Raw genomic sequence first — 22991 nt, 5'->3', positions numbered from 1 at the left:
GGTATATAATTCTTTTTATATGTTCCTAGATTCAGATTACTAGTGTTTTGTTTAGATTTTTTGCATCCATATTCATAAAAGGTATTAGTGATAGTTGCCCTTTTTTGTAATGTCTTTTTCTGATGTAGCTATCAGGTTAATTTTGGGTTCATAAAATTAGGAAGTTTTCCCTCCTTTTTACTTCAAGAGTTTGTAAAGAATTAGTATTCTGCTTGGTTTGGTAGACTTTAACTGTGAAGCTGTGCTGACCTAGGCTTTTCTTTATGGGTAGTTTTTAAAATAACTAATTCATTTACTTATTTGTTAGAATATTATTCAAATATTCTACCTCCATGAGTAGATTTGGAAGTTTGTGCCTTTGTATGATTTTATCCAATTCATCTGAGTTTTCTGATTTTTTTAAATGTTTATTTATTTTGAGAGAGAGATAGTGCATGAGCAGAGGAGAGGCAGAGGGAGAAAGAGAGATTCAAGAGAGAGAGAGAGAGAGAGAGAGAGAGAGAGAGAGAGAGAGAGAGAGAGAAATCGAAATCCCAAGCAGGCTCCATGCTGTCAGCACAGAGCCCTGACACGGGGTCCCAATCCCATGCACCGTGAGATCATGACCTGAGTGGAAACCAAGAGTTGAACACTGAACCAGTTGAGCCACACAGGCGCCCCAAGGGCTTCCTGATTTCTTGTTGTACAATTGTTCATCCTATTCTTTGTAATCAATTTTTATTTCTGTAAGGTTGGTAGTACTGTCCCCTCTTTCACTTATGATTGTGGTAATAGGAGTCTTCGTTCTCTCTGGTCATTCTTGATCATCTAAACATTTGTGAACTTTTAAAAACTTTTCATAGAACCAGGGGCGCCTGGGTGGCTAGGTTGGTTAAGCATCCGACTTTGGTCAGGTCACGATCTTGCGGTTTGTGGGTTCGAGCCCTGTGTCAGGCTCTGTGCTGACATCTGAGAGCCTGGAGCCTGCTTCAGATTCTGTGTCTTCCTCTCTCTCTGCCCCCCCCCCACTCAAAAATAAATAAACATTTAAAAAAATTTTTAATAAAAAAACCCACTTTTCATAGAACCAGATTTTAGTTTCATTTATTTTTGGATATTTTTCATATATGATATGTTTACTCTTTTCACAGTGACTTAAGGAGGGAGGTTAAATTTGACCTAGATATTTACTTTTAATTACAGGCACTTTAAACTTTAAAAGCTTTCCCCTAATCATTAATTGCATGTCATAAGTTTTGATATGTTGTCTTCATTTATTATTTGCAAATTGTTTTCTAGTTTCCTTTTTCATTTAAAAAAAATTTTTTTAATGTTTTTTTATTTATTTTTGAGACCGAGAGCATGAGCAGGGGAGAGGCAGAGAGAGAGAGAGAGAGAGACAGAATCTGAAGCAGGCTCCAGGCTCTGAGCTGTCAGCACAGGGCCCAATGCAGGGCTTAAACTCATGGACTGTGAGATCATGATCCGAGCTGAAGTCGGACGCCCAACCGACTGAGACAACCAGGTGCCCTTCCTTGTTCATTTTTAATATATTGATTATTTAGGAGTGTTTTGTTTAAAAAAATTTTTTTAAGCTTTATCCATTTTTCAGAGACAGAGACAGAGCATGATGGGGGAGGGGCAGAGAGAGAGGGAGATACAGAATCCGAAGCAGGCTCCAGGCTCTGAGCTGTCAGCACAGAGCCCAGGCTTGAACTCACAGACAGTGAGATCATGACCTGAGCTTGAGTCGGACGCTTAACCGACTGAGCCACCCAGGCGCCCCTAGGAGTGTTTTGTTTAAATTCCATGTTTTGGAGTTTCCCATTTTTCCGTTATTTATTTGTAACTACATTATGGATAGACAAACTGTTTATTGTTTTTTTTTTAATTTATTAAGTTTTCTGTTCTAGCCTAGCATATAGTTTCTTGTGGAAAATATTCCATGTGCATTTGAAAAGAATGTATATTTTGCTATTGTTGGGTGAAGTATTTTATAAATGTCTGTTAAGTCTAAGTGGTTTATAGTGTTGGTTATAGGTTTTTCTGTTTCCTTGACCTTTTTTCCTAATTGTTCTATCCATTATGAGCGTGGGATATTGACGTCTGTGGCCACTTTTGCTGAATTGTCTTTCTCTATTTCTGTCAGTTAATTGTGAAAATATACATAACAGGATTTGCTATTTAATCATTTTACAGTATACAATTCAGTGATATTAAGTAAACCCACAATGTGCAACCTTTACCATCTAATTGCAGAATTTTTCATCATCCCGAAAGGGAACTCTGTACCCCGTAAGTAATCACTCTTCACTGCCTCTCCCTCAACCCCTTGCAATAATGAATTTTTCAAAATCTAAAGTTTTATCTATTTTAGGTATTTCAAATAAATGGAGTAATAATTCATATAAATGGGACAACAATATAATAATTGAAAGGCATTTGTGTCTGGCCTCTTCCAGTTAGCATGTTTTCAAATTTCACATGATGTTAACAGGTATCAGTAATTGTTTCCTTTTGATGGCTAATATTCCATTGTGTTGTGTTTTCTTTTATGGCCTAACATGTGATGTATTCTAGACCATTTTTCATTTGTACTTGAGAATATGTATTCTGGTATTTGGTGTTGTGTTTGGTGTATATCTGGGATGTCCAATTGATTTATAGTGTTGCTGTACTCTCCTATTTCCAAATTATCTTTTGCCTAGTCTTTCTATCCATTATTGGAGTTGGTTTATTGAAGTCTCAAACTTTATTGTAGAACTTTCTATTCCTCCCCTCAATCCTGTCAATTGTTGCTTCATATATTTTGGGGCTTTAAGGCATATATATTCATAGTAGTTGTATTTTCTTGGTGGGCTGACCCCTTTTATCAACATAGAAGATGTTCCTTTGTCTCTTGTCTCTTCTAAGCCTATTTGGTCTCATGTAGGCTTCCAACTCTTTGAGGACTACTGGTATGCAACACATTTTTATATCCTATTTTCAACCTATTTATATGTTTGGATTTGTCATCAGTTTGTTGTAGACTGACTACAGTTGCACTGTATTTTCTATCCATTCTGCCAATCTCTGCATTTTAGTTGAAGATTCTAATACATTTGCATGTAAAGTAATAACTGAGGAGGACTTTTCTACTTGTTTTCTATATATACTGTCTTCTATTTTTTTTTTAATTTTCTAATGTTTATTTATTTTTGAGAGAGAGAGAGCGAGGGAGGGACAGAGAGAGAGGGAGACACAGAATCCAAAGCAGGCTCCAGGCTCTGAGCTGTCAGCACAGAGCCCAATGTGGGGCTCGAACCCATGGGCTGTGAGATCATGACCTGAGCTGAAGTTGGATGCTTAACTGACTGAGCCACCCAGGTGCCCCTCTTCTGTGCTTTTCTATCCCTAATTAATGACTTCCTTTCTGTTCCACTGACTTTTTTTTGTAGTTTACCATTTGACTCCTTTTATATTTCCTATTCATTATACAATTGAATCATTTTATTAGCATTTATCCTGTAGATTCCAATTAAAAATTTGCATTTGTGATGAACTAGTTTGAAATAAAACTAACTTTATTCAGGGGTCCCAAAATCACTCTCAGTTTCAGTGATTTTCTAGAAGGACTCACAAAAGTAAAAAAAAGTTGGGGCATCTGGGTGGTTCAGTCAGTTAAATGTCCCAATTCTTGATGTCAGCTCAGGTCATGATCTCCTGATTTGTGGGATAGAGCCCTTCAGGGGGCTCTGCGCTAAAAGCATGGAGCCTGCTTGGGATTCTCTCTCTTTCTCTGCCCACCCCCCCCCCCCACTTTCTCTTTCTCTCTCAAAATAAACATTTTTTTGCATGAGTTTTTTCTTTTTAAAAAGGTTTATTTTTGAGAGAGAGAGAGTGAGTGCATGAGCGGGGAGGGGCAGAGAGGGAGGGAGACAGAAGATACCACAAAGGCTCTGTGCTGACAATAGAGAGACTGATGTGGGGCTCAAACTCATGAGCTCTGAGATCATGACTAGAGCTGAAGTTGGACACTTAACCAGCTGAGCCACCCAGGTGCCCAATAAACAAACCTTTTTTTAAAAAGTCAGAAAAACTGTTGTACTCAGTTTTTGCCCGCCCCCCCCCCCCCAGACAGGATACAGATTAAAATCATTAAATGCCAGGTAATCTACCAGGAGCTCGTAAAGGACCTTCACTTTTGTTTGGAATAGGCAAAGCTTTAAACATTTCAGACCCGCTGAGTCAAACCTTCACTGTATGCCTATTTAGCTTTAATAGAAAAACTTTGCCCCTGTAACTGCTCAAGTTCTCCCTTTTAAAGTTGCTTTTGTCCTAGATTATATCTTTATACAGTGTACCCTTTAAATAGGTTTATAATTATGTTTTATGCAGGTCTTTAAACGTATTGCAAAAAAGGAGGAACAACAAACAAAAAAATGCAATACTACTGGGTTATATATTTTTGCCTTTTAGTTGCCTTCACCACCATTCTTAATTCATTTAGTTTTATTGAGATATAATTGACATACAACTACTTTTGGTATACATGATTTAATATATGTATATATTACAAAATGATTACAGAAATAAATTTAGTTAACATCCATCACCTTCTTCTGTTAACTTTTTTCCTTCTGATGAGAACTTTTAAGATTTAACATCTTAGCCACTTTCAAACATACGCTGTATCATTAAGTATAATTACTATGCTGTACATTAATATCCCCTTGACTTACTTTATAACTGGGAATTTGTACCTTCCTTGACCACTTTCACCCATTTCGCCCACCCACTCTTCCACTTATCCCCACACCTATGGAAGCTACCAATGTGTTGTATTTGTGAGGTGTTTTGTTTTTAAATCTAATTCCAGATATAAGTGAGATCATTCAGTATTTGTCTTTCTCTGACTTACTTCCCCTAGCATAATCCTCTCAAGGTCAATTCATGTAGTTGTAAATGGCAGGATTTCCTTAGTTTTTTATGGCAAAATAACATTCCATTGTGTATACACACCAAATTTTCTTTAACATTCCACCCATCAATGAACGTTTAGTTGTTTCCATGCCTTGTGTATTGTAAATATGCTGCAGTGAACCTAGAGTCTGCAGAAATCTTTTTGAGATTTCATTTCCTTTAGATAAATATCCAGAGGTGGAATTGCTAGATCATACAATAGTTCTATGTTTACTTTATTAAGGAACCTCCATAGTGTTTTCCATAACTGCTGCACCCATTTACATTCTCAATATGTAGGTTTCCCTTTCCTCCACAACTTTCCAACACTTGTTACTCCTTTTCTTTTTGATAATAGCCATTCTAACAGGTGTAAATCAGTATCTCATTGTGGTTTTGATTTGCATTTCTCTGACGATTAATGATATGGAGCACCATTTCATTTATTTGTTTGCCTCTTGTATTTTGGGAGAAAATATGTATTCAGATCCTCTGCCTATATTTTAATTGGATTGTGTCTTTTTTTTATACTGAGTTGTAGGAATCCTTTATATATTTTGGGTATTTAACCCCTTATGAGATAAATGATTTGCAAATATTTTTAATGGTTGATCCAGAGCTTAATGTGTACAGCTTCCAGTATATACTAAATTCCAATGAGATATAGAAATGTTATTTGTCTTTTAAAAAGCAGAAAAGAAATCTTATATACATATATAGCATTTGTTATATTAATTTTATTTATCTTTTTTTTTTTTTAAGTAAGCTCTGCACCCAACGGGGGGCTTAAACTCATGATCCCAAGCTCAAGAGTCACATGCTCTGCCAGCTCAGCCAGCCAGGTGCCCCTTATTGTTTTTGATTTTCTTCTTTGATGCTGTGGATTCAAAGTACCATCTGTATTCAGTTACTTACCCAGTATAGCTTTGCTACCCACCTCCTTTGTGTTATAGAAGTACAAATTATACTTTTATTTTTATTTTATCCTTTCTTATTTATTTTTAATTTACATCCAAATTAGTTAGCAGATAGTGCAACAATGATTTCAGGAGTAGATTCCTTAATGCCCCTTACCCATTTAGCCCATCCCCCCTCCCACACCCCTCCAATAACCCTCTGTTTGTTCTCCATATTTAAGAGTCTCTTATGGTTTTTCCCCCTCCCTGTTTTTATATTATTTTTGCTCCCTTCCCTTATGTTCATCTGTTTTGTACCTTAAAGTCCTCATATGAGTGAAGTCCTATGATTTTTGTCTTTCTCTAATTTCACTTTGCATAATGCCCTCCAGTTCCATCCATGTAGTTGCAAAAGGCAAGATTTCATTCTTTATGATTGCCGAGTAATACTCCATTATATATGTATATATATGTATGTACATATATGTATATATGTGTGTATATATATACGTGTATGTATACGTGTATGTATACGTGTATATATGTGTATATATACGTCTATATATACGTGTGTATATACATATATACATATAGACACATATACACATATATGTATATGTATGTATATACATACATATATACATATATACATATATATATATACACACACATATATATATATATACATATATATACATACCATATCTTCCTTATCCATTCATCCATCGATGGGCATTTGGGCTCTTTCCGTACTTTGGCTATTGTTGAAAGTGCTGCTATAAACATGGGGGTGCCTCTGCCCCTTCAAAACAGCACAACTGTATCCCTTGGATAAATAACTAGTAGTGTAATTGCTGGGTCATATGGTAATTTATGTTTAACTTTTTGAGGAACCTCCATACTGTTTTCCAGAGTGGCTGCACCAGCTTGCATTCCCACCAGCAGTGCAAAAGAGAGAGATCCTCTTTCTCCACATCCTCACCAACATCTGCTGTTGCCTGAGTTGTTAATATTAGCCATTCTGACAGGTGGTATCTCATTGTGGTTCTGATTTGTATTTCCCTGATGATGAATGATGTTGAGCATTTTTTCACGTGTTAATCAGCCATCTGGATGTCTTCTTTGGAGAAGTGTCTATACGTGTCTTTTGCCCATTTCTTCACTGGATTATTTGTGTTTTGGGTGTTGAGTTTGGTAGGTTCTTTAAAGATTTTGGATACTAATCCTTTATCTGATATGTCGTTTGCAAATATCTTCTCCCATTCTGTTGGTTACCTTTTAGTTTTGCTGTTTCCTTCCCTGTGCAGAAGCTTTTTATTTTGATGAGGTCCCAGTAGTTCATTTTTGCTTTTGTTTCCTTTGCCTCCAGAGACGTGTTGAGTCAAAAGTTGCTGCGGCCAAGGTCAAATAGGTTTTTGCCTGATTTCTCCTTGAGGATTTTGATGGCTTCCTGTCTTACATTTAGGTCTTTCATCCGTTTTGAGTTTATTTTTGTGTATGGTGTAAGAAAGTGGTCCAGGTTCATTCTTCTGCATGTCGCTGTCCAGTTTTCCCAGCACCACTTGCTGAAGAGACTGTCTTTATTTCAGTGGATATTCTTTCCTGCTTTGTCAAAGATTAGTTGGCCATACGTTTGTGGGTCCATTTCTGCATTCTCTATTCTGTTCCATTGATCTGAGTGTCAGTTCTTGTGCCAGTATCATACTGTCTTGATGATTACAGCTTTGTAATACAGTTTCAAGTCCGGGATTGTGACGCCTCCTGCTTTGGCTTTCTTTTTCAAGATTGCTTTGGCTATTTGGGACCTTTTCTGTTTCTATACAAATTTTAGGATTGTTTGTTCTAGCTCGGTGAAGAATGCTGATGTTATTTCGAGAGAATTACATTGAATATGTATGTAGATTGCTTTGGGTAGTATTGATATTTTAACAATATTTGTTCTTCCTATCCAGGAGTATGGAATCTTTTTCCATTTTTTTATGTCTTTTTCAATTTCTGTCATAAGCTTTCTATAGTTTTCAGCATATAGATTTTTCACCTCTTCGGTTAGATTTATTCCTAGGTATTTTATGGCTTTTGGTGCAACTGTAAATGGGATTGATTCCTTGATTTCTGTTTCATTTGCTTCATTATTGGTGTATAGGAATGCAACTGATTTCTGTACATTCATTTTATATCCTGCAACTCTGCTGACTTCATGAATCAGTTCTAGCATTTTTTTGGTGGAATCTTTAGGGTTTTCCATATACAGTATCATGTCATCTGCAAAGAGTGAAAGTTTGACCTCCTCCTGGCCGATTTGGATGCCTTTTATTTCCTTGTGTTGTCTGATTGCTTAAGCTAAGACTTCCAATACTATGTTGAATAACAGTGGCGAGAGTGGACATCCCTGTCTTGTTACTGACCTTAGGAGGAAAGCTCTGTTTTTCCCCAATGAGGGTGATCTCAGTGTTGGGTCTTTCACATATGGCTTTTATGACCTCAAAGTATGATCCTTCTATCCCTACTTTCTTGAGGGTTTTTATCAAGAAAGGATGCTGTATTTTGTCAAATGCTTTCTCTGCATCTATTGAGAGGATCATGTGGTTCTTGTCCTTTCTTTTAGTGATGTGATGAATCATGTTAATTGTTTTGCGGATATTGAACCAGCCCTGCATCCCAGGTATAAATCCCACTTGGTCACGATGAATAATTTTTTTTAATGTATCGTTGGATCTGGTTGGCTAATATCTTGTTGAGGATTTTTGCACCCATGTTCATTAGGGAAATTGGTCTATAGTTCTCCTTTTAGTGGGGTTTTGTCTGGTTTTGGAATCAAGGTAATGCTGGATTCAGCACTGGCAAATTTGGAAGTTTTCTTTCCATTTCTATTTTTTGGAACAGCTTCAAGAGAATAGGTGTTAACTCTTCCTTAAATGTTTGGTAAAATTCCCCTGGAAAGCCATCTGGCCCTGGACTCTTGGTTTTGGGAGATTTTTGATTACTAAGTCGATTTCTGGTTATGGGTTATGGGTCTGTTCAAATTTTCTATGTCTTCCTGTTTCAGTTTTGGTAGTTTATATGTTTCTATTTGTCCATTTCTTCCGGATTGCCCGTTTTACTGGTGTATAATTGCTCATAATATTCTCTTATTATTGTTTTTATTTCTGCTGCGTTGGTTGTGATCTCTCCTCTTTCATTCTTGATTTTATTTATTTGGGTCCTTTCCTTTTTCTTTTTGATCATACTGGCTAGGGATTTATCAATTTTTGTTAATTCTTTCAAAGAACCAGTTTCTGGTTTCATTGATCTGTTCTTCTGTTTTTTGGTTTTGATAGCATTGATTTCTGCTCTAATCTTTATTAGTTCCTGTCTTCTGCTGGTTTTGGGTTTTATTTGCTGTTCTTTTTCCAGCTCTTTAAGGTGTAAAGTTAGGTTGTGTATCTGAGATCTTTCTTCCTTCTTTAGGAAGGCCTGGATTGCTATATACTTTCCTCTTATGACCACCTTTGCTGTGTCACATGGTTTTGGGCTGTTGTTATCATTTTCATTGGCTTCCATGTACTTTTTAATTTCCTCTTTAACTTCTTAGTTAGCCCATTCATTCTTTAGTAGGATGTTCTTTAGTCTCCAAGTATTTGTTATCTTTCCAAAGTTTTTCTTGTGGTTGATTTCGAGTTTCATAGCATTGTGGTCTGAAATATGCACAGTATGATCTTGATCTTTTTGTACTTTTTGAGGCTGATTTGTGTCCCAGTATGTGATCTATTCTGGAGAACGTTCCATGTGCACTGGAGAAGAATGTGTGTTCCTGTGCTTTAGGATGAAATGTTCTGAATATATCTCTTAAGTCTATCTGGTCCAGTGTGTCATTCAAAGCCATTGTTTCTTTGTTGATTTTCTGTTTAGATGATCTGTCCATTGTTGTAAGTGGGATGTTGCAAGTCCCCTACTATTATGGTATTATTATCAATGAGTTTATGTTTGTGATTGGTTTATATATTTGGGTGCTCTCACATTTGGAGCATAAACGTTTACTAGTGTTAGGTCTTGGTGTATAGACCCCTTAATTATATAATGCCCTTCTTCATCTCTTGTTGTAGTCTTCATTTTAAAGTGTAGATTGTCTGATGTAAGTATAGCTACTCCGGCTTTCTTTTGGCGACCATTAAGATGATAGATGGTTCTCCATCCCCTTACTTTCAATTTGAAGGTGTCTTTAGGTCTAAAGTGGGTCTCTCATAAACAGCATATAGATGGATCTTGTTTTCTTATCTATTCTGTTACCCTATGTCTTTTGATTGGAGCACTTAGTCCATTGATGTTTAGAGTGAGTACTGAAAGATATGAGTTTATTGCCATTATGTTGCCTGTAGAGTTGGAGTTTCTGGTGGTGTTCTCTGGTCCTTTCTAGTCTTTGTTGCTTTTGGGGTTTTGTTTTGTTTTTGGTTTTTTTGTCTTGTCTTCCCTCAGTCCCCCTTCAAATTTCTTACAGGGTTGGTTTAGTAGTCATGAACTCTTAATTTTTGTTTGTCTGGGAAACTTTTTATCTCTCCTTCTGTTTTGAATGACAGCCTTGGTGGATAAAGAATTCTTGGCTGCATATTTTATGATTCAGCACATTGAATATATCCTGCCACTCCTTTCTGGTCTGCGAAGTTACTGTGGATAGGTCTGCTACAAACCTGATCTGTCTTCCCTTCCCTTGTAAGTTGAGGACTTTTTTTCCCTTGCTGCTTTCATGATTCTTTCCTTGCCTGAGTATTTTGTGAATTTGACTATGATATGCCTTGTTGACAGTCGGTTTTTGTTGAATCAAATGGGAGTCCTCTGTGCCTCCTGGATTTTGATATCTGTGTCTTTCCCCAGGTTGGGAAAGTTTTCCACTAGGATTTGCTCACATAACCCTTCTACCCCCTTTTTCTCTCTTCATCTTCTGGGACTCCTGTGATTCTGATGTTGTTCCTTTTTAATGAGTCATCGATTTCTCTAATTCTTAAATTGTGCTCTTTTGCCTTAGTCTCCCTCTTTCTTTCTGCTTCATTAGTCTCCATAAGTTCGTCCTCTATATTGCTGATTCGCTGCTCTGCCTTATCCATCCTTGCCATTGTGGCATTCATTCGAGATTGCAGCTCAGTTATAACATTTTTTATTTCGTCCTGACTAGCTTTTATTTCTTTTATCTCTGCAGAAAGGGATTCTAATCTATTTTCAACCCCAGCTAGTATTCTTATTATCACGATTCTAAATTCTGGTTCAGACATCTTCCTTGTATCTGTGTTAAGTCCCTGGCTGTTATTTCTTCCTGCTCTTTCTTTTGGGGTGAATTCCTGCATTTTATCATTTTGAAGGAAGAAAAAGAATAAGGGGAAAATATTAAATTAAAAATATTAAAAGCAACACACAAAAAATCAAATAAATTATGCTATGATCTTAGGTCTGTTTTGGTCTGCTTGTTGAAAGGTGCTTGACATTTTTTCTCATTGCCACGTAGTATTCCATTGTGTATATAAACCACAATTTCTTTATCCATTCATCAGTTGATGGACATTTAGGCTCTTTCCATAATTTGGCTATTGTTGAGAGTGCTGCTATGAACATTGGAAAAAATGAAATATGGCCTTTTGTAGCAACGTGGATGGAACTGGAGAGTGTGATGCTAAGTGAAATAAGCCATACAGAGAAAGACAGATACCATATGGTTTCACTCTTATGTGGATCCTGAGAAACTTAACAGGAACCCATGGGGGAGGGGAAGGAAAAAAAAAAAAAAAAAGGACGTTAGAGTGAGAGAGCCAAAGCATAAGAGACTGTTAAAAACTGAGAACAAACTGAGGGTTGATGGGGGGTGGGAGGGAGGGGAGGGTGGGTGATGGGTATTGAGGAGGGCACCTTTTGGGATGAGCACTGGGTGTTGTATGGAAACCAAGTTGTCAATAAATTTCATATATAAAAAAAAAAAGAAAAAAAAAATATGATTATGGAATCAGTGAACATTAAACATATAGTATTTATATTTGTAACATAATAAATATAATAAAGGATGAAGTAACTATGTTAATAACAAAAAAAAAAAGAAAGGTGCTTGACAGATTAGAGAAAGAAGGGAAAGACAAGAAAAAAAAGAAAAAATAAAAGGAAAATGTTTGAAAATTTGAAAAATGAATACAATGAAATGTAATATGAAATGATATAAGTAAAATAAAATTTGAAAAATTTACAAAAGTAAATATAGTAGAAAAAATTAAAGAAAAATGTTAATAAAAATTGACAATAAAAATAAATTTCTTGGGGCGCCTGGGTGGCGCAGTCGGTTAAGCGTCCGACTTCAGCCAGGTCACGATCTCGCGGTCCGTGAGTTCGAGCCCCGCGTCAGGCTCTGGGCTGATGGCTCGGAGCCTGGAGCCTGTTTCCGATTCTGTGTCTCCCTCTCTCTCTGCCCCTCCCCCGTTCATGCTCTGTCTCTCTCAGTCCCAAAAATAAATAAAAAGGTTGAAAAAAAAAATTAAAAAAAAAATAAATAAAATAAATTTCTTTCTGTATTCACAAAAAGAAAAAAAAGTTGAATAGACGGACCAGCGAACAGACTGAAATACGATTGAAATTACATCATTTTCCCCTAGAAGTCAAACTATGAAGCACTTTATAGTCTGTAAACTGAGCAGGCGGAGAGACTTGTGGTTTTCCTTAAGAGCGAGGTTGGTCCAGTTGGGCAGGGCTTAGTGTAATGGCTCCATTCTCCACTAGATGGCACTGCTTAGCTTACTGGGGTGGATTGTTTTGGCACTTAGAGGTGTGTATGCACATGCGCAGGAGAGGTGAAGATGGCACCACCCAGATACCCACTCTCTAGTATTGGAACACTGTTCTCCCTGATCAGCAATTGTGCACCCATCCTTTGTCTTCACCTTCCATCCACTCCCTAGTTCTACACTGTCCATGACCAAGGTGTCAGGTTGCCGGGCTGTACCTCCCCCTCTGCGTTTTTTCTCAGTTGTGGCTGTTTTCCCTCACTTCTGAGAGACTGCGGCTTTGACCTGCGCAGACCTTCTGGGGGAGGGTCTCACCAAGTAATGGCCAGGTGCCAGTCGCACCCGGGAACGTTTGTGGGACCATGCTGCTGCTGATGCCCAGAGACTGTGGCTGGGTGCCAGCCCATCCCAGAAAAAGCTCACATGATCTTGTAGCAGCGTTTCAGGGATATGGAAAATCACAACACACATCTGGCACCAGGCTTCACCCTTAACGTCCTTGTTCCAGCACCAGTGAATGTGGTTGTTCTCTGGTTCAGGTTGTGCAGATGTTGTGTTATTTCTCAAATCAGTTTTTACGTGTGCAAGATGGTTTAGTATTGATATGGCTGTATTTCATGGATACGAAATGCAAAAAAACCTTCCATGTTGTTCTGCCATCTTGGCCCCTCCCAAATTATACTTTTATATATTGTAGGCCTAATAAAACATGTTATTTCATATAGTTGATATTTAAATCAGTTAACTAAGAGAGAAAAATATACATGTATACTGTCTTTATCAAATAATTACCTTTCCTGGTGCTCTTTATGTTTTCTTTTTAAAAAAATTTTGTTTTTAAATGTTCATTTATTTTTGAGAGAGAGAGGAGAGAGGGAGCATGAGCTGGGGATGGGCAGAGAAAGGGGAGACACAGAATCTAAAGCAGGCTCCAGGCTCTGAGCTGAGCCTGATGCGAGGCTCAAAACTCCCAAACTGTGAGATCATGACCTGAGCTGAAACTGGACACTTAACCCACTGAGCCACCCAGTCACCTCTCTTTATCTTTTCATGTGGATATATATTACTGCCTCGAATCATTTGCTTTCTGCTTGAAGAACTCCCTTCAGTATTAAGATAGGTCTGCTAGCGGGGCGCCTGGGTGGCTCAGTCGGTTGAGCGTCCGACTTCAGCTCAGATCACGATCTCGTGGTCTGTGAGTTCGAGCCCCACGTCGGGCTCTGGGCTGATGGCTCAGAGCCTGGAGCCTGCTTCCATTCTGTGTCTCCCCCTCTCTCTGCCCCTCCCCCGTTCATGCTCTGTCTCTGTCTCAAAAATAAATAAAACGTTAAAAAAAAAATTTTAAAGATAGGTCTGCTAGCAATTAATTCTCCCAGTTTCTATTTCATCTTCATTTTCAAAAAATAGTTTTGCTTATTATAGCATTCCTGGTTGAAGTTTTTGAGTCTTGGTTTACATTCTGGTCTCTGTTATTTCTGAGGAGAGGTCATTAATTATTCTTACTGGGGCTCACTTGTAAGTAACAACTCATTTTCTTCTTGCTGCTTTCATATTTTTCTTTCAGCGGGCACCTGGCTGGCTCAGTCGGTAGATCAAGGGGGGCTCTTGTCTCAGGGTCATGAGTTCAAATGCCACATTGGGCCTAGAGCTGACTTAAAAAACAAAACAACAAAAAAACAACAACCAAACAAATTTCTCTTTCACATTTCACCGTTTTTACCATGTTGTGTCTATTTGTAGATCTCTGTGCCTTGATCCTGCTGGGTGTGTTGAGCTTCCTGGATGAAAAAATATAACTTTGAGAACTTTTCATTGTTATTGGACGATGTTAAAATGATCCTTTTCTCTCTTCTCATACACCCATTATATATGTAGGTATGCTTGCATCCAGGTTTTCTAAGTCTCTTTTTCATTTGTTTTTCCTGTTAGACTGCACAATATCTTTTAAGTTTGCCAGTATTTTCTTCTGCCAGTTTATATCTAATATTGAGTTGCTCTAGTGAAATTTTCATTTCATATAATACTTTTCAAGTGTAGGATTCCCATGTGGTATTAAATAGCTTTTCTTTATTGATATTGATGTGACACTGTGACCATACCTTTATGTAAGTATAGGTTCTTTTGTTTATCTGAATATATTTATGGCTACTTTGAAGTCTTTGTTAAATTTGGTGTTCTTGCAGGCAGTTTCTGTTTTGTTGATGGGCCATTTTCCTATTACTTTGGACTTTTTCTTTATTTATAGAAAGTAGAAATTATAGATAATTGCAACATATCTGGTATTTTTGTCTGTTTCCCCTACTAGTGCTCCCCACCACCAGACTTGTTATTTGCTTGTTTTCTTTAGTGACTAGCTAGTTTAAGTGCAATCTGTCTTCCCCCAGCCCACACTGAAAATCTGTGATATTGCTCCTTTAGGGTACAGCCTTGATTATTACCACAGTCACCTTTGGATGACAGTGGTTTCCACAGGTCTATCTTTTGAGTATCTCCCAGCCGTTAAGTTGCAGAAATCATGATTTCTGCTTTCAACAATGCTGTGAAGTATATATTGCTTCACAGACCAATGTAATCAAGTCAGTATCTGGGATTTGTTCTGACAAAAGGAACAGCTCTGTAAGTGTCTAATTCTTTCTGGGAAACTAGCCAGCCTATAGTTCATATATCTCCAGCGAATCTTTCAATCTTCTTCTAATAGTCTTTTAGTAAAACCTCACTGTTTTTGAGAATGTCCTTAGGCTTGAACTTTTCTACAGTTACAAATGAGGTCATTTCCTATGGAGACACATATGGAACTCTCTTGTCTGTGGCCAGCTTCTCCCTCTGGACAAAATCACCAAGCCACAGACCTTGTTCTTGGGTTAGGGACAGTGGCATGCTTCTCTCTGTCACACTTCTGCTTTTAGGAGCTGGGTGCTTTGTAGGTGGGGAGAGGGTGAGTGCAGCAGCCAGAGGTTTCAGTTTGCCAAGATCTGCTGGCATGGAAATCCTACCCCAAGATTCAAGACAGACAACTGGAACCCCAGTATTCTCACCAGGGCCACACCCAAGGTACATATTACATTTTGTGTTTGGAACCAAACAGAAGAAAATCTATGTCCCTTAGCTGCATTTCCCTGAGCAATGGGTAGCTGAGGGCAGGATGAGAAATGTTGGTATCCTGCTCTTCCCAGGAAGACAGCCACCTGACTGGGAACACAGGTTGACAATTGGTGAGGAAGCCTGTGTCCTTGATTGTACCAATTTGGAATGGAGTATCTTTCTCACTAAGATGTGATGAACAAGGAAGGGTGCAGGTTTGGTTCAGATACTGCAGACTCTCAGCTTATAAGTTTTGGTAGATTTTCCTGAACAAATGTTTCTTTATTTGCTATATATTTTTATATATAATTTTCATTAGTTTTGACAGGGAGCATGTCATCGGAGCTCCTCACGCTGTCATGGCAGAAATGGAATTCCCTGACCAATTCCTTACAGTTCTAAGCATGGACCATGTAAGTTGCTGAACCTGTCTCCTTTGTGAACATTTCCTTTTTCTGAATCTCTGTACCAAATAGGGCCTGCCCCACATTCCCATAGTTTTTCACTTTCTAGTGAGAGTTGGAACCAAACATAACAGTATAATTCGTGTGCCTATCTATTCTCCAAATAATTCTCAACACTCTTATTTGTTAAGTCTTTTGTTAACAGCAACTATAGAGTAGAAATGGAATACCTAGATGGAGGAATTTACCATACTTTTTCATATTCTTGGATAAAGATCAGATGTATCCATTTGATTACATATGGGAAAATTCTGTACTTCTGGAGACTGGAGTTTCCAGGTAGACTGGATTTGATTTTCACTGATCTCCATCATACATAGATGATTGTAGACTCCCAGAATTGAAGAACACCTTACCCATTGTAAATGTCTAAATACAATTAAGCCTGATATTTTTTCACCAAGTAAGACTATTCTGTAGCCACTAAAAAGTACTTATTAAATGGTTTGTCATTAGAAGCAAAAGTTCTGATCATATCATGTTAAATAATACTTAACACAGTATTGAACTTAGGGCTGCAAGAAATTATAAATTAGTGTTCACATCCCATTTTCTAAGTTAGATACTTTTCCTTTACAGAGAAACAAGGATATAGAAACTCACCTTTATTAATTCATGCAGCTCATTTTATTTCCAGACATGCTTAACATGCTTATGGAATTAAGAAATTCCATAATATGCAGGAAGATATTCTCTGAGTCAAATAGATTCTTTAAAGATATGTAGATAGTCCTGTTTGGGAGTGCTAATTTCCTTACTCCCATACCATAACATTCTACCCACCCTTGCCTACTAGTTTACTAATCGGCTTACCATAATGCAATTCTTTTTCTCAAAAATACTTCATTTATATATGGTTTTTTGTTTTCAGGAATTGGTGACTTTCAGGGATGTGGTCATCAGCTTCTCTCAAGAGGAATGGGAATATCTGGATTCGGCTCAGAGGGACTTATATTGGGATGTGATGATGGAGAACTATAGCAACTTGGTCTCACTGGGTAAATTTATCTGCTTCATATAATTTAGAATATGCTCTATTCTATCAGCTGCTCTATTCTATCATAGAGTTGCTTGTCAGTAAACCCAAGACTATCTTTTGAAAGAAAATGGGTACATCTCTTCTCTGTTTCCAAAGGCATGGGTTGAACATTGTGTTGGAGATGACACCTCCATGAAGCACACCCATCATTCTTCATGTTTGTATTCTCTCAGTCCCTTCATATTTCTACTTTCCCTGATACCCAGGGAGTTTATTTTGAATTTTAGAACACATATAGCATATCCTTTGAGAGAGCTATTATACTGTGATTAAAGTCAGAATTGCTATAAATGCTTTGTTATCACACCTTCTTGAAGAACAGCTAAGAAACCATGTCCTGAGTCATTACAATTATTAGAAGAATCTGTGTAATTTATATGTTAGATGGATAAACAGAATTTATTTTTTTTTATTTATTTTTTTTATTTATTTTTTTTCAACGTTTATTTATTTTTGGGACAGAGAGAGACAGAGCATGAACGGGGGAGGGGCAGAGAGAGAGGGAGACACAGAATCGGAAGCAGGCTCCAGGCTCTGAGCCATCAGCCCAGAGCCTGACGCGGGGCTGGAACTCCTGGACTGCGAGATCGTGACCTGGCTGAAGTCAGACGCTTAACCGACTGCGCCACCCAGGTGCCCCGGATAAACAGAATTTATGTTCATTGCCTGCCATATGCATTATATTATACCTGTTTTGTGGTTGAAGAACTTTGCATTTAACATTGTCAGTATTATAGAAAGGATCTTTTAATGTTTTAGAAAGCTACTTGTTTTCCTGTCAGATTACATAGTTCGTGCCATGTACCAGGCCCTATTCTAAGGAATTTTAATATATGGGCTCTTTTAATTTTTCAATAACCTGATGACATGAATAGTACTTGTATTATTTTGCTAAGACAAAGAGTATTTAGGCAGCTATCCCAAGGTTATACAGCTAATTAGTGTCAAAAGCAGGTAAATCCTTACTTTTTGTGTGACTAACAACCTGCATAGGTTTTAATATGTAATATAGTTGACCCTTCAACAACAGAGGTTTGAACTATGTTGGTGTACTTCTGTGTGAACTTTTTGATGAAGGTAATAGAATACTGTAAATGTATTTTCTCTTATGATTTTCTTAACATTTTCTTTATGAATACAGAATATAATACATATAATATATAAACTATGTGTTAGCTATTTGTTATTGGAAAGGCTTCCAGTCAATAGTAGGCTATTAATAGTTAAGTTTGGGAGGAGTCAAAGTTATATGAGGATTTTTGATTGTGCAGGGCACGGGGGCCCTAACCCTGGTTTCACCGGTCAACTGCATTTTCAATGTGATCATTCTCTGAAAATTTTTTTAATTTCAATTACATTTCCACATTTGGTAGAATTTTCTTTCTTTCATTTTTTAATGTTTCTTTATTTTAGAGAGAGAGAGAGCGTGAGCAGGGAAGGGGCAGAGAGAGAGGGAAACACAGAATCCAAAGCAGGCTGTGGGCTCTGAGCTGTCAGCATGGAGCCCGACACAGGGCTTGAACTCACAAACTGTGAGATCGTGACCTGAGATGAAGTCAGACACTGAACCGGCTGAGCCACCCAGGTGCCCCATCGTTTCATTTCTAGGTAGAACTGCTTTTTGATTTACTGATACTGGCACTCATTTATGATTTTACTATCCTAATCCAATAATGACTGTATTATTATACCTTTGTTACATATAACATAATTCAGTCACAGAAAATTATTTCCGCCCTGTATTATGTAATGTTTATCATTCACTTTGGATTTTCCTCAGGTTATCCTCTCATCTGATTGCCAGTCTCCAGCCAATGTCCAACAGATCCTCTGTTACAAAGTGCCTTCCACTCTTGCCCACCTGTACCACCTTTTCCACATCATTCTGTTAGCTTATTCCCCTTTTCAGAATTGTATAAGCCTTATATGGTATGATATATACCTACTATAGTATCAAAAATATTCTGATACTGCCGTGCAGAATATAACATCGTTGGTTCTGAGTATAGGAAAATGGAAAGGAATACCTGGGAAAGAGCATGAAGGAAAACATTTAAATATAGATTAGGATTTCTGTAGGATAGATAAGTGATAGTGAAAAAACTAATGAAGGGGCACCTGGGTGGCTCAGTCTATTAGGCATCCAACTTCAGCTCGGGTCATGATCTCACGGTTCATGAGTTTAAGCCCCATGTCGGGCTCTGCGCTGTCAATGCAGAGCTTAGAGCCTGTTTCGGATTCTGTGTCTCCCTCTTTCTCTCTCTGCCCTCCCTCCCTTGCTCGTGCTCTGTCTCTCTCTCTCTCTAAGATAAACATTTAAAAAATTTAGAAAAAGCTAATGAAGAAAAGTAAATAAAATTCCTCATTTCTATTGACACATGAAGAATATCATCGTTCTGCATAGCAGGGAATTAACAGCAGTGATGGAGACAGTACAAGTAGAGTCAATTAGAAAACATTCATAAACACTGTGTGTGTGTGTGTGTGTGTGTCTGTGTGTGTGTGTGTATAAATCACTACAGTACAATGTGAGGGTTAAAAGGCATGGAGACATACTAAAACTACTACATTATTCTTATACTTACATAATTATTATTTTTTAAATGTTTGTTTATTTTTGAGTGAGACAGCACAAGTTGGGGAGGAGCAGAGAGAGGGAAACACAAAATCCGAAGCAGGCTCCAGGCTCTGAGCTGTCAGCACAAAGCCCAGCGTGGGGCCTGAACTCACAAGCTGTGAGATCATGACCTGAGCTGCAGTCAGATGTTTAATCAACTGAGCCACCCAGGTGCCCCATTACTTTGATGATCCACTGTATTACCCAGTGGATATTTGTAATATTTCCTTTTTGTCTCATTTAGATTCCTTTCATCCAGTGATTTTATTTCCCTGTAATTTTCAATGTGTATGTCCTTGGGGTTTGTTATTCAGTGGCATGTAATGACTACATTTGTCCTTTTGGAATTTAAGGAATAAGGTTAAACAATGTAACAGAAAATTACTGAATATAGAATTGAAAAAAATAATGTGAAGGCAAGCAACCAGATATTAGAACAGAAACATAAATATGAACTTACAATCAGTATATCCTTTCTAAGGATATTAACTTTTAGACCCAGACAGTGAAATGTGGGTGGTGTATAAAGAATGCATTTCTTGAGAAATGAAATATCCTGTGGGTGTAAATTTGGTTTGCTGTAAGAGGTGAAAAAAAGATTATGTGAAAGGGGATAATGGATTAAAATGAGATCTTACAAGCACCTTGTTATCCACTAAAGTATTTGGATTCTATTGTTTAAAAAAACATACAAAATTATTAGTATGTATAGACGATCAAATCATGATCCACATCAGCATTATCTCTATATGATAACTAGTTCTACATCTATTGATATTGGTCAGTTTATCTGGACTTGTTTCCGAACATTAGTACTTGACAAGCTTACTAGATGATGATCAACACCTACATGTCAGACACTGACTTAATCTGTTTCCCTTACCACAAACCTCACAATCTTATATTATGCTTTCATCATTCTCTGATCTTTCTTAAAACTTCATTACAATACTTTAATCATTCACTCGCATTGTTTATATTTACAATTTTTCTCCTCTGCATTGTATAAATGTTTCATTTTTATACCACATGAAAAAAATTATTTCTTTTCCCCTCTCTTTCAGATTTGGAGTCCAAGTATGACACAAAGTATTTATTTAATGGAAAGGACATTATTGAAAATAATGGTTTTCAGTGGAAAGTAACAGAAGGTAAATTCATTGGTTTGGAGAGCTCCATTTTCAGAAATGACTGGCAAAGCAAAAGCAAGACTGAAGTACAAAGACCTGAAGTGGGATATTTCAGCCAAATGAAAATCAGCTCTGAAAAAGTGCCAAATTATAAACATCATAAATCTCTTATATCACATCAGAGAATTCATGAAAGCAAGAAACCCTATGAATATAAGGAATATGAAAAGGTCCTTAGCTGTGACTTAAGTTTTGATGAATGTGAGAGAATACATACTGGTGAGAAAACATATCAGTGTAATGCATATTGGAAAACCTTTGGAGATGACCCACATACCCTACAACTGAACATTCATACTGGTGTAAAACCTTGTAAATATATGGAATATAGGAATCCATTTAGTTTTTATGAAGACCTTAGTATACACCAGAAAATGCATGATGATCAGAAGTGCTATAAATGTAAGGAATTTAAAAGGACCATTAGAAGAGTTGAAGAAATAACTCCACTAAAAATAATTCATGATGGTAAGAAAGCCTATGAATGCACTTTCTGTGGGAAATCCTTTAGAGTGCATGCACAACTTGCTCGACACCAGAAAATCCATACTGATGAGAAACCTTACAAATGTATGGAATGTGGCAAGGACTTTAGATTCCATTCACAGCTAACTGAACATCAGAGAATTCATACTGGTGAGAAACCGTACAAATGTATACAATGTGAGAAGGTCTTTAGAATTAGTTCACAGCTTATTGAACATCAGCGAATTCATACAGGTGAGAAACCTTATGCATGTAAAGAATGTGGAAAAACCTTTGGGGTATGTAGAGAACTGGCTCGACATCAGAGAATTCATACTGGCAAGAAACCCTATGAATGCAAGGCATGTGGAAAAGTCTTTAGAAACAGTTCATCCCTGACTAGACATCAGAGAATTCATACTGGTGAGAAACCCTATAAATGTAAGGAATGTGGGAAAGCTTTTGGAGTAGGTAGTGAACTTACTCGACATCAGAGAATTCACAGTGGTCAGAAACCTTATGAATGTAAAGAGTGTGGAAAGTTCTTTAGACTTACGTCAGCACTTATTCAACATCAGAGGATTCACAGTGGTGAGAAACCTTATGAATGTAAGGTATGTGGGAAGGCTTTTAGACATAGTTCAGCCCTTACTGAACATCAGAGAATTCACACTGGAGAGAAACCTTATGAATGCAAAGCATGTGGGAAAGCCTTTAGACATAGTTCATCCTTTACAAAACATCAGAGAATTCATACTGGTAAGAAACCCTATGAATGTGAGGAATGCGGGAATGCCTTTAGTGTGGGTAAGCACCTTACGTGATATCAAAAAAATTATACTGGTAAGAAGTCTTTTGAATGAAAGACATATACAAAAGTTTGGTTTCTGAGTTTCACTGGGAAAATTGATGCATTATAATAAGTAATCAAGGTGATTATGTTGCTCTTACTGCTTCCAGACTTTCTGGCCACTCTATTTAGTACAATCACTCAGTGGTGTATATACTTTGTTTTGTTAGATACTGTCAAATATTTCTCCTGTCAGTTAACCTTCTGAATATCCATTTAGGTAGGATGGTCCCTATTCATTTCTGATATATGTGGAAAATGTGTTTCATTAATTCTTAACTAGTTAAATTCACATGAATTTCTTTTCCAGGCATGTTTTGTTTACAATTACTTTTGGTGTTTGTGTTTCTGTTCTTTTGTCTATTCATTGTTTTTGGCTTACTAATTTGTAATATTCTTCAAATAAATCTTTTGCATTCTAATTTTTTGTTTGTTTATATAGTGTAATTTTCTTCCTCCAGAGAGTTAAAACTTCCAGTCAGATACTATGTGGTTTTAAAGTCTTGTGTCTGTGCATGGTATTTGTGTAAATTTATGTTTCATTTTCTATTCTTTTTTTTTTTCAACGTTTATTTATTTTTGGGACAGAGAGAGACAGAGCATGAACGGGGGAGGGGCAGAGAGAGAGGGAGACACAGAATCGGAAACAGGCTCCAGGCTCTGAGCCATCAGCCCAGAGCCCGACGCGGGGCTCGAACTCACGGACCGCGAGATCGTGACCTGGCTGAAGTCGGACGC

The 22991-nt window shown here is 37.4% G+C and overlaps 2 protein-coding genes across 6 annotated transcripts in view; one reads left to right on the top strand and one right to left on the bottom strand.

Moving 5' to 3' along the window:
• Window positions 1-22991, bottom strand: part of LOC124511173 (zinc finger protein 568) — a 389983-nt gene that overhangs the window by 79169 nt on the left and 287823 nt on the right. The window lies entirely within an intron of this gene.
• The window catches only part of ZNF260 (zinc finger protein 260), a 143267-nt gene that overhangs the window by 14923 nt on the left and 105353 nt on the right, over window positions 1-22991 (top strand). For 4 of the 5 annotated variants that reach the window (XM_047078161.1, XM_047078160.1, XM_047078159.1 and 1 more), the window contains 3 exons: window positions 15948-16041; window positions 16964-17090; window positions 20813-22851. In XM_047078161.1, the coding sequence (XP_046934117.1) occupies window positions 15988-16041; window positions 16964-17090; window positions 20813-22227 (1596 nt within the window). In that variant the 5' untranslated portion in view covers window positions 15948-15987 and the 3' untranslated portion in view covers window positions 22228-22851. Of the gene's footprint in view, window positions 1-14314; window positions 15599-15947; window positions 16042-16963; window positions 17091-20812; window positions 22852-22991 lie in introns of those variants that run through there. The other variant, XM_047078167.1, reaches the window with a different exon arrangement.

This window comes from Lynx rufus, unplaced genomic scaffold (assembly GCF_022079265.1).
Source record: "Lynx rufus isolate CCGP_SWC_20201006 ecotype Redwood Valley unplaced genomic scaffold, mLynRuf1.p SCAF_16, whole genome shotgun sequence".
Lineage (NCBI taxonomy): Eukaryota > Metazoa > Chordata > Mammalia > Carnivora > Felidae > Lynx > Lynx rufus.
This window is presented reverse-complemented; position numbering and strand designations above follow the sequence as displayed.